At 37.6% G+C, this 17,149-nt stretch overlaps 1 protein-coding gene across 19 annotated transcripts in view; it reads right to left on the reverse strand.

Moving 5' to 3' along the window:
• Positions 1–17,149, reverse strand: part of PAM (peptidylglycine alpha-amidating monooxygenase) — a 278,000-nt gene that overhangs the window by 149,640 nt on the left and 111,211 nt on the right. For all 19 annotated transcript variants that reach the window (XM_032845671.1, XM_032845663.1, XM_032845654.1 and 16 more), the window contains exons 2-3: positions 3,772–4,235; positions 2,692–2,812 (exon numbers count right to left, since the gene is read on the reverse strand). In XM_032845671.1, the coding sequence (XP_032701562.1) occupies positions 2,692–2,812; positions 3,772–3,860 (210 nt within the window). In that variant the 5' untranslated portion in view covers positions 3,861–4,235. The remainder of the gene's footprint in view (positions 1–2,691; positions 2,813–3,771; positions 4,236–17,149) is intronic.

A 17,149-nucleotide genomic window follows, 5' to 3' on the forward strand; every position in this document is an offset into this window, starting at 1 on the left:
TTTTCTAGTCTTGTAATCTCTGTTCCTCTTAAGAGTCTGTGTTAAATTTAGTTTCATCTGCATTTTACAAAAAGAATATTTTCTTTACCAGGAGCCCTCACACTACCACAGCTCCGCATCTTCCTCACCACCCAAAACCCCAAGTTCAGGAGAGAAATGGATTTCCGCATCCATCTCTTCCTGGCTATACTCAGTAAGGAGTGTAACTTTCATTTCTCATGAAGTTTTACGAGGTATAGGTTGGCCGGATCAAATCAGTAAACAGTCATGGCATTTTCGTGACGGGAGAAAGCGGAAGAAACATTCAACAACCAGTTCTGAGCTGACGAGGCCCAACAACGGAATCACTTAGCCAGTTAGGTAGTTTGAGTCACAAGGCAGAGAAAACCCAACTCAACCTGGTTGAAACAAAAAGCCCAACATAAATGAAAACTCCCTATGTAGCAAGGTCACCAAGAACATCAGTTCTTTCAGCGTCTCTGCACCGCCTTCTGTGGTATTAGTTTTATCCGAAGGCGTGGCTGTCCTCATGAATGCAGCAGATCTGAGGACAATGTGCCCTGTGCTCGCATGCAACAGAAAAACACATTCCCAGCAAAAGTCCCAAGATTTAATTGAACTAGCTTAGGTCACACACCTTCTTCTGAACCAGTTGGTGTGGCAGGGGAGGTGGAGGGCAATGATTTGCTAATCCACATCCATGGGCTCCACTTCCAGATCCTGGCTAGAAAAATCCTGGAAACCACGTGGTTTAAAGAGAAGGAGCCATGAGGAACGGTCTGCTGGGAAGGCGACCAGCAAGTGTCCACTGCATGAGGCAAAACTGCACGCAGATGGTGGAAAAGAACAAGTGATAACTTCATATGCAGTCTTTTTGCCATGGAGTTATTTTGATAATTATAAGATTATAAAAAATAGTAAACACATTTTATATTATGGAAACTGAGCTACTCTACATTTTTTTAAATAATCAATTCCTCTAGGAACTCTTTCTGAGAGTACTGGCGCAAACACAGGTACCTACTATTATTACTGTTAAATTAAATAATACTGCAAAATAATAAGAAGAAAAAACAACAGACTAATAACGAACCTTGACAAATGATTATATGAGAAAATATTAATATTCCTGTGGGAAAAGAGTGCTTAAAGACCAATTGGCGGATATTTAAAAAAAAGTAATATAAAGTCAGTTTTGTTTTGTTTTAAGATTTTATTTATTCATTTGACAGAAAGAGAGAGATCACAAGTAGGCAGAGAGGCAGACAGAGAGAGAGGAGGAAGCAGGCTCCCTGCTGATTCCAGGACCCTGAAATCATGACCTGAGCTGAAGGCAAAGGCTTAACCCACTTAGCCACCCAGGTGCCCGTAAAGTCAGTTTTAATGTAAAGCAAATATAGGTGAAAAATAGCTTTTGAAAAGTGAGAAGAGATGAGAAGAAGCACACTTCACAAGTGAGCAACTGGTGCTGGTCTCTCCTATTCCCAATCTCATTACACCTCTTCTGATTAAATACCAAATCAAGAGCTATGGAATTAAAGGCCAGGACACTAACAACTGAACGTACAGAAAAGTCATGTGCCTGGTCATTTGGGAATGGACAGGGGATCAGGGTGAGGGTCATTCTGACAATGGTAAAGTAGTTATTCACAGATAGCTAGATTACACACAGGTTTTCAAATAAATGAATGTCAGTCCTTAGTTTCCCCCCAAAAAGGACCGTGTGTATTTTCTTAGGGCATCTGATTGTCAATTTCAAGGGAATTCTCCCCAATAAATAGAAGACTTTTATTTTCTCAGTACTTTAAAAAAAAAAAAAGAAAGAAAGAAAATAGAATGTTATCTGCAGCAATGAGTCATCAGCCACTGCGGCTCTATAACACCTCAGTCTTCCCCTATCTCCGCAGCCCTTCCAAAGGAGAAGACTACCTTTAAATGACACGCGTAAATCCCTGCACTGCCTGGCTGCAGAGCATAATTAATTCTGGCCTTTTTATGCTTAATGAAACACCTTGCACACACTGACAGCAGTGAGTTAGAGCTTCTTCTAAAATAGGGAAAGCCCTAGCAACAACCTAGTTCTATTCAAAATGCTCTGTAGGTCACATTTGTATGAGCTCTGCCATTATCTCTTCAAAATCTATCTTTTCTAACAAGTACATCACACCAAAGAAAACTCACAATCAACCACCTGTATGAACAGTTTTCTTAAGTTTTAAAAGTATGCAATGTTTTGGAAATTCTTGGCAGTACACACACACTTTTTTTTTTTTTTTTTCTCAATTTGTGGCTGCGGTAGAAGAGCATTTAAATAACGTAGTTTCTCAGAAGCAGCTGTTCAATATCATTTCCCTTTATTAGAATAATTTTTCATATCTTAATCCATAATTACATGCTGTGTTACAGAGGCCATTAGTCCACTGAGGATTTCAAAACATAAATTTCCAAGGTTCCATTTTAAAACACAAATAACAATATGAGTAAATTTTTAAAGAAGAAATTTAACTGAAAGATGTACTTTGAAAGATTTACTCCTCTTTATAATATTCAATTATTCTGGCCCTACCTAAGGAGTCCTGAAAACAAATGCCTACTTTCAAAGAAAGTTACCACTGCTGTAAATGCAGTTTCCTTGCTTCATTAGAGATCACATAAAGAATAAGGAATGATGAAATATAGAATTCCTCTCACCTGTTTAGGTGTAACTCCAGGCATGTGGATATCCAGTGCAAAATCTGATGAATCAATAGGAATTACTGGTCTGGTGGTACCAAGACATTCATTGGAAAATGATCTGGTACTTTCTTTAAACCTTAAAAAAGAAGAACATTTCAATATCCCTGAACATAATGGTATCTTAACACAAGAAGGAAAAAAAAAATTCTAAGACCTTAAAATGAAAGATTATTGATTTAAATCCAAAGACAACTCTAAAAGATATAATGACTACATAATGTTCTAAAACATCAGAATTGCAGTTTATAGTCTAGGAGTAACATACGACCAACTTGGAAACAAAACAGGATCAAAACAAGCAAGCAGGCTACATTTAAAACTCGATTCAATAAAAGCTTGTCAAAATACATACTTTTTCTATTTAGTGAAAATACAATATCAGTAAATTAGAAATTAATGTTGGCATTTTAGTTTTCTAATGGCATAAACATTAACTATAACTCAGTAAAATTTGTGTAACGACTTTGTGAGTGTCTAGCATCCCTAGCCAGAAACAAAACAGCAACAATAATATTGCATGAGGAGGGGTTTGGAAAAGACTGCTATGTGAATTACAAATGTACAAGTGCATGAATATTGCATATGGTAATTATGAGGACTGCGTATACAGCTCCGAGTTTTGTCCTGAGCTCTTCCAGCCCATGATCTGCTTCTCCCCATCACTTATCTGTCTTGATATTTGATTCTCTGAGCTGGTTTAAAGAAGAAGGCATTCAAGTCTAAACGACTCTACAGTACATCTCCCCAAGAGGGAGGGAATTCCTGTTGGAAATCACAACTTGTAATTGGAGTTTTGAGAGCCAGGGCAGCCTGGCTGCAACACAGTGGGCTTTTTCTGTAAGGAGGACTTCACAACAAGTTACGGTGCTAAAAGCCCCAAGTCGTTTCGGCCAAGTCAATCGACCTGGCACATTTCTACAACACTCCGGTTCGCAGACGTGATCCCGGTTCCAACAGCATGCCCAGGAGCCATCCACACAACATTCCGCCTGCTTTAAAACAAACAAACAACAACAACAACAAAAAAACACGCACCTCTTAAAGACAGAAAGTGGGCTTCTGAAACCCCAACAGCTGCTTGGGAGAACCAGGAGGAGAACTAGCAGGCTCGGAACGCCAGCCATGTCCTCGCCGCTCCGGCCCCGCCGGGCGCGCACCCGGGAGCGAGGAGCTGGGCTGGGGCCGGCGGTCGGGCAGCGGCGCCGCCAGCGGCCGCTACTTCATGGCCCGGGCGCGGCGGGCGTCCTGCGGCGGCCACACACCATCTGCCTGCGAGAGCGGCGAGCAGCACGAGGCGAGGGGTCTGGATCACCCGCCGCAGGCAGGACCCCGTGCGGAGGCGGCACTTCTGTCCAGTCGGCCCGCGGAAGCTGTCCGCCCTCCAGAGCTCCTTTCTGCCCTGGTGCTGCTGGGGCTGGACGCGCGGGGACCTTATCCCTCAGGAATGACAGGCACTGGGAGGGCTATCACACAAACCCGCGTCAGTCATCATTCAGAACCTGCAAAAATAGAAGCAGATAATGGATGACTAACACATTACAGCATTTGTCCTCAGCAAATCCCAGCTGAGATTCTTTAATACATTAGTAGTTTTCACAAGCCTGAGCCCAAGCCTGGGGAAAATGCTGGTCTGTTGGTCTCCCTCCCCCTTGACCAGCCCCCAGGATCTCGAAGACCCTCATAGCCCCTGTTCTGCCTTTTGCTCTTTCTTCCTCCATTGCACCCACTCTCCTTGTCCTCTGCGGATTCTTCCCTCCTTTTCCCTTTCATCCACCCCACTCTCTGGATTTCTTCTCCTTACTTCCTTTATCACTCCCTTTGGTCATCAAAAATGCACTTAATGCCTTTGCTGAATGTAAACAAAGTTATTCACACAAATGACAAAGGTACCAGAAAAAGGAGGGGAGAAAAAAAAAAAAAAACTAAGAGAGACAGAGACAAAGCACTTGGCTACAACAGTAATCAAACGGAAAAGGACTTTGATGAACAAAGGCATGTTTACATACGCGCATCAACAGTGCTACAGATTTAAGGAGAAAAATACCCCCTGTCAAGAATGATCACCAAACAAGTAATCTCTGAAGTTTGCAGGGTAATTTAAAAGCAAATAAAAAATCTGCAGCTAATATGATATAGGAAATGTAAATGCTTATTTAAAAATCCTGTATCGGATACGCAAAGTAATAATTTTTTACTTATAAGGCATGCCTCCCAAAAGATACTCTTTCCCGAACAAAGTTTGGAGATTTACAATGCAATGCAATTAGAAACGGTAAGGACAATCTCTGCTGGACCCCAAAGAAATTCTACCTACAAAGGGTATGATCAAGAACTTAATACTAATGTATATGAGAAGCTATGCAGAACTCAGGATTTTAGAAATAAGACTCAACTAGGCTAAATTTTGAAATATGCTTGTTTTGACTTAACTATTTTTCCGAACAGACTTCAGGCTCTGTATCAAGTTTGTAACTTCTAGTTAGAAGATACTATTTTAAGGTGTATCATTCACAATATAGAAATAATTCCAAAGAAAAACATGTCTTAAAGTTTAACTTCAATCACTAATTATAAGCATGGTTTAGGGAAATCTCAAATAAATCCATTAGCCAGATGAATAAAAGTAAAAACCAAAAATCAGCAAGATCACATAGAAGTGCATCACAATAATATATTAGCCTCTAAATTATCTTTTGAAATTCACAAGATATTGATGCTAATCTAAACATTAACAATAAAAACAAACAAACAAAAAAACAAGCAAAAAAACAAAAAAAACAAAAACCTAAAAGAAAACAAAACAAAAAAGTATGAACTAACCTAAAGTTAAATCAGAAAACTTCATGGTCAATGCTTTCTAGAAGAAACATGACTTACACCAAATACAAAAAAAAAATAATTGAATATCCAACCAATCTAAGGGTGCTTAAGGCTCTCCAGCACCCAAAGACCACAATTAATTTACATAAGCAATGGCATTTTTAAAAGACTGATGATAATTGTTTGAACTTTCTCTTTGGCTTGCTGTTTGAGCTTCAAGCAACAAAACCCTTCAGCTTTGTCTGAATCCTGTGGGTAAAGGAAAGAAGTCCTTCTGGGGGAAGAGAAACAATTGGCCCGAAGGCTATACTATTGCCTTTGCAACAAAAGAGAATCTTGTCTAGTGACAGTATGTCACACGCCCTAAAGTTCTTTTTTTTTTTTTTAATATATGTGAAGAAAGGATTGTATTTTTATTATTTCATGCAGAACAGGATTCAAGGACAGTCCTTCCAGTTGGCAGGGAGATATGATTCTATACAAACACTTGAAACAAATTTGGTATTAAAATTCTCTTACAGGAACACATCCTTAAGCACTAGCCTTTGAAAAAGTATTCCACTTATCTCTGATTGATTTCAATACCTTTGATGTCCCTAAAACACCCACTAAAAGAAAGGGAACTGAAGTTGTGGGTTAGAAGCAAAGTTGATATTTATAGCCACGAACTGAACAAAAGGTCTTACAGAAATGAAAGCTGATTATGCTTCCTGGTTCTTCCTGCCTTATAAACTAAAGACAAAATACAAATCACCATATGAAAAAAATAATGGCTAACCATTTCGTGATTTTATAATTCTTGATAATTGTGGAATATATAATATTCCAATCTTAGTAGTCTTTTTCCAGGATTTTAAAGATTCAAAATATATTTCCTTGAGAGAATCCATTCCCTCATCCAAAAAACTGATTCGTAATTTCATATTCTGTTCAAAATATTGTTGGGTTTTATAAAATGAGTAAAACTGAAAGAATACAATCTATTAAGGGAGACGAGGACTTAACACAACTAATATAAGGTATGTTTAGAATATAGTATTCCTATACTATAGTACTATAAAAAAGATTCAGGTAATTTTGAGGAAGAAAAGATCTTCTTAACCTTCAAGAGGAGAGTAGGAAAAGGAAAAGTCAAAGCAGTGGCCAGTGGAAGTGAATCCACTGGATTCGCTTGGAGGGTTCACTGTGGGAGACAGACAGTGCATATTCTAGGTTCAGAGAAGGGCAGGGGCAGAGGAGCCCAAGTGGTAGGCAGAGCCCAAGTGCTGGGCAGACGCAGATTTACTATTTTATTTGTAATACAAAGCAAATATTCTGTTTCCACATCCATAAATTCTTAGCAAGAATGATGTATGGTTTATGCCAGTACAGATATTAATTTCAGGAACAGTAATATTAGGTAGTAAGTACAGCCTAGTACAGAGGACCATAAAACTAACTTGGCTTTTACGAAGTAAGCATTCCACTCCTTTCCATTTTCATTTGGGGGAAAAAAAAAAGGTAGCTGAAATTTGTAATTGATCAAACAATCAAATAAATATATTGGCCATTCATTCATTCATTCATTCAACAAGAGAGAAACAAGGTAGAGGATAGTGGTTGAGAGCTTGTAAACCAGAGCAAAACTGGCCAGACTTCTGGCTCCCTCACTGAATAGCCTTTTGAAACTGGGCAAGTACTTCGCCTCCCTTCCCCTCAATTTCCTCAAAAGTAAAATGAATAATCCTACTACCTCTTTCATAGGGCTGTTTCAAAAAGTACATGAATTCCTATCCTTAGAACAGTGCCAGACACATAATATATGTTCGCTATTACTGTTCTTGCAACAAGTATTTATCGAGTGCCTAAGAGTATATTAATGCTGGAGATGGTGATAATCAAGACAGATAAAGTTCTCAGTCTTATAGAGATCACTTTCTAGTGGGGGAGAAAACCAATGAAAATAACTCCCAAATTATAAATTTCATTTTTTTAAAGGAGATTTTACGTGGTTTCCTACGACAACTTACGATTAAACTGATGAAAGGATGCATATCCATTCACACAGCAATTCAACTCTAGGGACTTATTCTTGGGCAAAAATTGAACAAAGGCATAAATGTGTTTAAAATGGTATTTACTGACATTGTATATAATAACAAAGAATTGTGTGTTTATAATAGCAAAGAACTAGAATCAATTTCAATGCTCATCAATAGGAGATCGGCAACAATATTTTTTTTTGGATATAAAAACTTGAGTGCTATGCTTCCTTTTAAAAAAGGACAACATGGGGATGCCTGGGTGGCACAGTGGGTTAAGCCGCTGCCTTTGGCTTGGGTCATTGATCCCAGGGTTCTGGGATCGAGTCCCACATCAGGCTCCTTGCTCAGGAGGGAGCCTGCTTCTCTCTCTGCCTCTGCCTGCTTATTCTCTCTCTCTCTCTCTCTCTCTCTCTCTGACAAATAAATAAATAAATAAAATCTTTTAAAAAAAGGGACAAGATGGGTCTATTTTTATAGGCAATATTGTAGTCTATGACATACTTTTTCTTTTTCCATAATTAAAAAAATGTTTAAATAATCTCAAACTTACAGAAATGTTGCAAGTACAGTTACAAAGGATTTTTTCCTTTAATCATTTCAGAGTAAATTGCTGACGTGGAGCCCCATCGCCCCTGAATACTTCAGTATGCATTTCCTGAAGTACATCTACTACATGATCACAATACACCCATCAAAATAAACATATTCATATTAACACATTGTTATCATCTAATCATCAGTCTCCAAACTTTGCCAGCTATCCCACCAATATCCCTTATAGCAAATGAATCCAGTTCAGAATCAAGTGTTACGTGTAAAGTTGTCGTGTGTCTAGTCGCCACATTCCAAGAAAGTTTCTCAGTCTGTCTTTACTTTTAATGACCTTGAGTCTATTAAGAGTAGAGGCTAGTTATGCGGCACCTGGGTGGCTCAATGGGTTAAGCCTCTGCCTTCAGCTCAGGTCATGATCTCAGGGTCCTGGGATCAAGTCCCGCATCAGGTTCTCTGCTCAGTGGGAGGCCTGCTTCCCCCTCTCTGTCTGCCTCTCTGCCTACTTGTGATCTCTCTCTGTCAAATAAATAAATAAAATCTTTAATAACAATAACAAAATTTTTTAAAAAAGGACTACAGGTGAGTTATTTCGCAGAATGCCTCTCAGTATTTGTTTCCTGTTTCACAAGGACTAGATTCATGTTGTGCATCTCTGGGAGGAATATGACAGAAGAGATGCTGTGTTCTTCTCGATTTTCTGTATTAGTTGTCCATTGCCACATATAAAATCACCCCAAAACTTAGTAGTTGAAAACAAATATTACCTCAAATAGTTTCTGTGCATATGGACAAGAAGCAGGTTAGCTTGGTGATTTTCTCATGCGGTTGCTATCAAGATGTTGGCAAGGGCTATAGTCATCTAAAGGCTTGACTGGGGCAGAAGGATCTGCTTGCAAAGTGGCTTACTCACACGAGTGGCAAGTCAGTGCTGGCTTTTTACAGAAACAACCTCTCCTCACTATGTGGCCCTCTCTATAAGGGCTGCTTAAAAACCCTTAAAATATTATGGCAGCTGTCTTCCCCCAGACTGAGCAAGGTCTTTCAGCATGGAGCATCTGAAGTCACATGTCATAATTTCTGTAATATGCTATGGTTACACAGGTCACTAGTGTGGTCCACTAGTGTGGACAAATTCTACCCAAGGATGTGAATACCATGAGGCAAAGTTCATCTTCTTGGAAGCTGGTTACAACAGCATCTCATGAGATGGTGTGCAATTTTGGTGTGTCTCATCACTGATGATGTTAACTGTAATCATTTGATTAAGGTGCTGTCTTCTAGGGTTTTCCACTGTAAAGATAGCATTTTTCCCTTTGTATTTAATTTTCTTGGTGGATAAGTTACTTTTGACTTTGTAAATATTCTAATTCTTAGTAAACTTTCATTTTATTTAGTTATTTATTACATCATAATGGACTCCCTGTTAACTATTTTATTCAATGGGTTTTAATTTGATACTAACTCAATTTATTTAAACTAATTTATTCTGATGCTCAAACTGTCTCAGTTGTGGCCTCTTTAAGTTAGCTTTTGTGTCCTTGTGACATACCCTAGTATCCTTTGAGCATTTTCTTGCTTTTTTGCCCCTTATCCCATCTGGGTTCAAAATCCCACACCCGGCCCTTCTCTTCATGCTCCTCATTCCCCTTGGCCTTTGCTGGCATCTTACAGTGGGCTGCCCACACACACGGATGCCTTCTCTACCTCATTTGGGCTATGACACCGCATGCCAGGCCACCAACCCACCACAATGATGCTCTCTTTACCAAGTTGTATTCCATACCCTATGCCAGGCTGCCCTCCCTGAATGCCTACCTTGCTCTGCCCCACATAACAGCTTTAGGACCAAATTGTTCAGAGAGAGAAAAGAAATCAAATTATGGAACAGTATAAACGTGTATTTATAAATCTGAAGAAATATAACTCAATTGTATTTCCAATGATTTTCTATGGAGATGGGGGGGGAGGTAAACTTTTACTTTCCATTGATAGGCTTTTGTAGTCTTTTAACTTCTACAAGCTGATATTGCTCTTTGTAACCAGAAAAATATAGATGCAGATATGCATTTTAAAATACTTTATTGGGGGCACCTGGGTTGCTCAGTTGGTTGAGCAACTGCCTTAGGCTCAGGTCATGACCCTGGAGTCCCGGGACTGGGATTGAGTTCCATATCGGGCTCCCTGCTCGGTGGGGAGTCTGCTCCTCTCTCTGACCTCTCCCTTCTCATGCTGTTTTTCTCTCTCTCTCAAATAAACAAAATAAAATAAATCTTTAAAATACTTTATTGGATGTGAATCTATGTATTTCAATGTACATGTTAATTTCTATCTGAGCTAGGTAATGTCTTGAAAAACAAATAACTCTCCTTTCTTGGCAAGAACTTTATGAACTACATTTTATGGTGGTTTTATAGCTGTAATGCAGGGTTTCTCCAGCTCAGTACTAGCAAAACTTTGGGCCCAATACTTCTTCATTGGAGGGCACTGGCCTGTGCATTACAGGATGTTCAGCAGCATCTCTAGACTCGACCCACTAGGTTCAAGTTGCACTCCTTTCAGTTGTGACAACAAAAATGTCTCAGACATTGCCAAATGTCTTCTGCAAGGTAAAATCACCTTGGTTGAGAACCAGCGTTGTAATATGGTTCATTAAGGTGAAGCTTAATTTATAAATCAAACATCATGCAATTCCCTTCAAATACTTATGAGACATAAATTGCCAAAAAGCACTTGCAGATATGGAACTTCTAAATAATGGGAAAATAACAATCAAAAAAGCAAGTAATGTTTATTGACTTACATGCCAGGTGTTGATTTTATACATATTATCTCATTGAACTCTTATTACTTTGACATACAGGCTATTATTCCCATTTAATAGATGATGTCTCTAAGCCTTAAAAAAAAAAAAAAAAATTTTACTTGCTCTGGTGACCCAGCAGTAGAGAAAAGTTTCAAATCCTGGCTTGTACACTTCAGAAAATATCCTCTCGGCTCCTATTTTTCAACATAAAAAAAGACTCTGTCTATTCACAGGGGATGTTTTCTTCAAGTACAAAAACACCAAGTTGTCTGAAGATCACTTTACTATAAAATAATAGCCACTGTTTATTGAGCAACTATTACATGACAGGCACTGTGCTAATAATAATCTCAACTGAACCCCACCGGAAGCAACTGAAGTCTGTACCATTATCATTCCCATCTTACAAAGTGGAAACTGAACATAAAGGGAATAGGTAATTTGCCTAAGGAACATAGCTGGGACTGAACACAGAAAATCTGATGCCACACTTGAAGCCTTTAACTACTCAGCTATCAATGCAACCTAGTCTTTTTTTTTTCATTCACGTATTAGGAAGCATTCATACTTCCTCTGCAAGCCTACTAACATTACTCATTTAGCTAATTCAGAAAGAACAAATTGAAGATTTATGACTAAGGTCCAAATCTGGTCCAAAAGTAGGTTTTGTTTGGCTTGCATAAATTTTTTCCCAACTGAATCTGAATTCTGAGAAAACATTTCAAAATGAAAAGATTTCACATAAAAAGTGTCTTTTGAAGAACTGTAAAATCTGGCATCATTGGACCCATATTTCCATATGGCAACAATTAACTGAGCCAAGTAGTGTCTTCCTTTTAAGACAGAGCCAACAATCTGAACATCGCCACACTCCCCACTGCTCCCTATGACTCCCAGATCCTGAGGACAAGAGGAGTTGTTTTAACTGCCACTCAGCACCTAGGTACAGTTGTTGTATGCATATTCATCTGAGGTCTTTATTTTGCTTTGCTTTGTTTTTCACACCTGGCCAGCCTTGCTCATTATCATTACTATCTGTACCCTAAAATTATCTGTGTTGTGATCCCAGAGGTACACCCTTCCTCTGTGTAAGGAGATAAACATCAACCTATGTATAGCACAGAATTTGTGACAATTTGCCATACAAAGTTGTTGCTTTTCTTTTCTCTTTTTTCTTTTCTTTGCTTTGTTTTACTTTTCTTTTCTTTTCCTTTGTCTGGTCTTCTTGTCTCTTTAAGGTTCTCTTCATTACCAAGGCGCACCAAATTGAGTGGCATTTTCTTCACGTGGATTTGTTTGGGATTCGTTATTTTAATATGCACCCAATTTAAAGTATTTTTCCCTAGCAAGTCAAAATTGGCTGAATAACTATAGAATATTTATGTTAAAAAAAATCTCAGGGGTACCATTCAGCGTATGATTCTACTGGAAAAACAACTTGCCAACAGGAACAAATTTTACTTTATTTTCTGGTTTCCATGATCAGTACCAGATGCCCTTTAAATATATTCATTAGTCATCAAATCACTCAGCCCTGTAAATACTTCCATGGGGGAAAAAACAAGAGACATTATTCTTAATTAAATTTCTCAGCTTTGACTAATACAAATGTTACTTCATAACACATGTATCTAAAGTCAGTGCTGGCATGGTTTAATATAAGATAAAACAGATCCCTGAGTTCTAATCAGCACACATCTTTGAGTTCTAAGGACAGCACTAGGAAATTTTCAAGAAACCAGTGCCTTGAACAGCAGAGCAGTCGTGATGATGTCAGAGAAGTAGAAGACCTCCTTTGCATGCAACTCATTTGCCTAGCAGGTATCTGCTTTATTTATGAGCTCAAAAGATCACAGACAATGTAGTTTCAGAAAAAGAGCACAAAGCGCTTCTGCAGCTAGCTATCACCACTTTTTTCCTTGAAACATTCCTGTTGAGTGACAGGGAACAAGGTGTCAGCCTTGTCCTGCAGAGTCACTTAGCAAGGTGAAGAGCCCTCAGTGATGTCTGTCCTAACTCGTGGAGTGAGTCCGAGATGCCGGCCTGAACTTACAAGCTATCTCCACAAGATGCCACTTCAAAAATTAATAAATTCTCTTCTTGCTCTTCCGTGAAGCTTTTGAGAAACTAGTTTGAAACTAATACCCACGACCTGATTAAATTTCAAGTGTCTGGTGTTTTTCAATGAAGTGTGGATCACTGAAAGACACACTGATTTTGTTGTTGAAAGGTGTTTTGCATTACTCTTGAAATGCTTCCTTTGTTGGTCCTTGCACTCTATTCCTTTCTTCCATTTTTAAGAGGAAGTTGGTATAGAAGGGGGTGGAGGGGACCCCATTTAGGTGCAAATATTTAGTGCTTGGCATTAGGCTTAGAAGGATGTTGTCCAGAGGTTTGGATCTGTCTCTCCTTCTGCCTATCTTGCAATTATCAACACAAGTTTTTAACAAGATGTCCTTTTTTTTTTTTTTTTAAGATGTCCTCTTTTGTAGGTTTTTTTGTTTGTTTGTTTTTTTCTTGTTTGATTCCATATCCTTAGGCTTGGTTATTTCAAAAGCACTTTACTACATATTTTGTTAAAGGCTTCCTGATGACTTCAGAGGCAGGAGCTATTAACTACACATGAAACCTGGCTCAGATCCAGAATATGCTAAAAATAAGTTTAAAAATAAGTATTCTTTTTCTTAATAAGTAAAAAATCTACAGGCAAATATCTAGATTCTTATTCAAAAATAATACTTAACTTCAACTTTTGCTTCTTGTGATACTCACACAGAAGCATTTTCTCCCACAGCAGAACTAAATTTTCAAATGATTCTCATGTTTTCCATTTCAAGTGTTCAAATACTTACAATAAAATGCCCACAAACATACCCCTTCCTATTATATAAGTTTGCCTATCCTTTTCTTCAAGCCTCCCAGCTCTATAATTACAGTACTGAAAAGTGGAATCTATAATCATATAATGCTATTATATAATTGAAAAGCATTTGTGATTTTTTCTTAAAGATCATAAAACAACGCCAAAGCATTCTTTCATTTATATAATTCTACTCAATTGAGTTTACCATAACCTAGAGGGATTCTATAAAGTCTACACTACACACCGCCTGCATAGGTCCATCTCAACTACATAATTCGAAAGCCGCTAACAATAAGAACACGGTTGCTTAAAAACATTTTAGTGTTTTATTTTATGGCATAGAAGCAACAATAACATTTAACTTAATCATAAGATGTCCATTTGAAGTTTTAAATATGCAATTCACCATTGAAAGAAGTATAATGTAGTGAAGTAGCTTATACTCAGATTATTTTAATTTCTAGTCTATAATAATAGTTTTCTTTGATCAGCGTCCCCAAACTCCCCATGAACTATCAGTGAAGAGCTTCATAATTTTCTTTTGGCTGAAAAGGATCAAAGCGTTCTTATGTTTGCTAGAACTCTTTGATACTGTTTCACAAACAGGTGGTGAATTTATTTCATTGCTATTAAAGTGTTTCTTGCTGTCTTGAGCTTAGGAAGAAGTGGTTTATTTTAACAAGATGCTTACAGGCCACCTTGTTCTTCCTCAATTTTTAAACTTCTTTACAAGGTTTCACATAGTATTTTGCACTACACCCTGGAACTGAAAATGAAACCCAAAAAAGGATGAGGCCCATAATCCTCTGTACCTCAGAGAACACCCTGGGTGGAGTCCTGTTGGTCCTACTCCAAGAAAGGGAGGCCTGAGCGTACCCAGTCGATTTTGTTTGCCTTCCCTCTCCATTGTGGATGGTATATGCCCTAACCTTGAGTTATATCACAACTAATAGTTGAGTTTTTAAATCACAGAAAAATGTGAGATAGCCCAGTCGTGTTGGCCAATTTTAACTAAAATAAAGAGGCCCACAACAGGATCAGATAGAAAACTGGTTCCTACCTTTGAAGTCAAAAAAGTCCTTTCTAAAATCACAACATTTCATGGACCCATCCACAATCATAATGATACTTTTAATAATTAGGATAATATTTAATAATGACTGTTTGTTCTATGCTAGACAATGTTTTAAGTACTTCTCATGTATTATATCATTTAATTTTCACAACACCCTTTGTGTTTAGAGTTTAGAGTATTATCTCCATTTTACGGATGAGGAAATAGAGGCACAGAGACGTTAAGGAATTTATTGACTTAGACAATGGCTGATTTCAGAGGTAGGAGCTATTAAATGCCAGGCTACACTTGATAGAAACTCTAAGTCGGGTATTTGTTTATTAAGAAGATATGGAAAGGTTAAGTAAACTATTACTGATTCAATAATGCTTTTCAATGAATTTGTATTTTGCCCTCCCCCCCATATAACTAAAACCAATGGTACACATAAGACATGGTATTTCACATTGCACAACGCCTGCTTCCCACCAGTGACTCCAGACTCCACCCAGAATCTCCCTCCTCCAGTGGATTCTGAGTCAAAAGGTGGAAACCACCGGTGATAAATGGGGAGTAGAGACTTGCATTTGAAATCAGAAGCTGTGGTTCCAAGTCCCATTTTAGGGATTCATTTCACATTTCTGAACTTTGGTTTCTTCCTGTACCAATAAGGGGTAATTGATAAATGCACTACTAAATGGCTAGCATGAGAAACAAAATAACCTGGGCAAATTCTGAAACGACTAAAGTATCAGAGAGACATAAGTTCTTGTTAGTGTTTCAGGTTCAGCTTTACCAATGGATAAATTTAAAAATATTTCTCTTGTTTTTCTAATGTCACACTATTCAGTCTTATACATAATGTACTTACACGTCATCTTTGAGTAAAGTTTCAGAGTACTAGAACATTTTCATATGGCAGACATGGTAAAATTATCCCTGGAAAGTCAGGAAAAAAAATAAGGCTAAAAGATCCAAATTTAAACACTCTTCCTAACAAGAAAAATAAGAACAAAAATAGTAACTCTGTCATTCAGCAAAGAGAGAACTAAAATCTTAACCTAAATCACTTGAAATCTGCTCCACTAATCAGGAATAACATCTAACATCTATATTTCAAAAGAATTATCAATGGTATGTCAAGATTATTAGGAATCATTTAGTGGGTATGGGCTCTGACAGGTATGGCATGTCATAGCCTTTGAGTTTGCGTCGCACGACTTACGAAAACCATACAGAGGTGGGCTTGTAGAACAAGCTGCCCAAAGAAATCAGTGGTGGAAGTAAATAACAAGAATTTATATTCCACAAGCAGTTAGATTTTTTTTTCCCTGGGAACAAATAAATATAAAATGGTAGACCCAAATAGGTGCTTGGGATTTAAGTGAGACAAATAGGTTCTTATTAGTAATACTTGTCTATCTCTTTAGAGGAATATTGACAAGAAACATAACATTGTTGCTAAAGCATTTTGACATCAAATGTGCTATATAACTACCAAGTACTACACAAGTATTAAATGCTATATGAGTTATCAAGTTTACTACCATTTACTTGTTTCTATTGAATTTAATATTTATTCCTAAATAGAGGGATAGAGGGATTATGTGAATTACTTTGCTGGAAGATGATTCTTTCAAAACAGAATTTTTTTCACTGTTTGATATGGAATTTTAAGTCAGTATATTTAGGCACAAGTTTTATTTTCTTAAAAATTTGCTTCTTATTATAATGAATTTCTATGATCATCAGGTTAAGTTTCTCTTTCAAAAAGCAAAGAAATAATGCAGATAAAGAAACTCTGGTAATAATAAAACTTATGACAATATGCAAAACTCTATTGATAAAGCAAACAATGTACTACCAATCCAGTAATTCCACCAAAAGATTTCTCTTTTTTGAAACAGCATATTCCTAAAGATTTTGTAAAAATAGAAGCCAAATTAAAAAAAAAAAAAAAAAGGACATTAGGCCTTCAAATATACTATTCATAGAGGTATAGCAGTTAAGATTTAGAGTGATCATACTCACTGTTACCTGAAAATACATTAAGGATATCATCAAACCTTTTAACAAAATAAAACCATAAAATGGTGGTTCACATAATCAGCCCAGAGGTATATCAGAATATATTTAAAAGAAGCTGACCATTTTATCTTTCAATATGATTTTCCAGGAAATTTATGTCTCTATCAATGCATTCAAAATTAATGGCCCATGCTTGACCAGCTGGTCATTCCCACTATCATAATGGCCAGCGAGATAACGGCTTCATTGATTTAAGGGTGGATACCAAC

Source organism: Lontra canadensis, unplaced genomic scaffold (assembly GCF_010015895.1).
Source record: "Lontra canadensis isolate GAN:19392208 unplaced genomic scaffold, GSC_riverotter_1.0 scaffold4, whole genome shotgun sequence".
NCBI classification, from domain to species: domain Eukaryota; kingdom Metazoa; phylum Chordata; class Mammalia; order Carnivora; family Mustelidae; genus Lontra; species Lontra canadensis.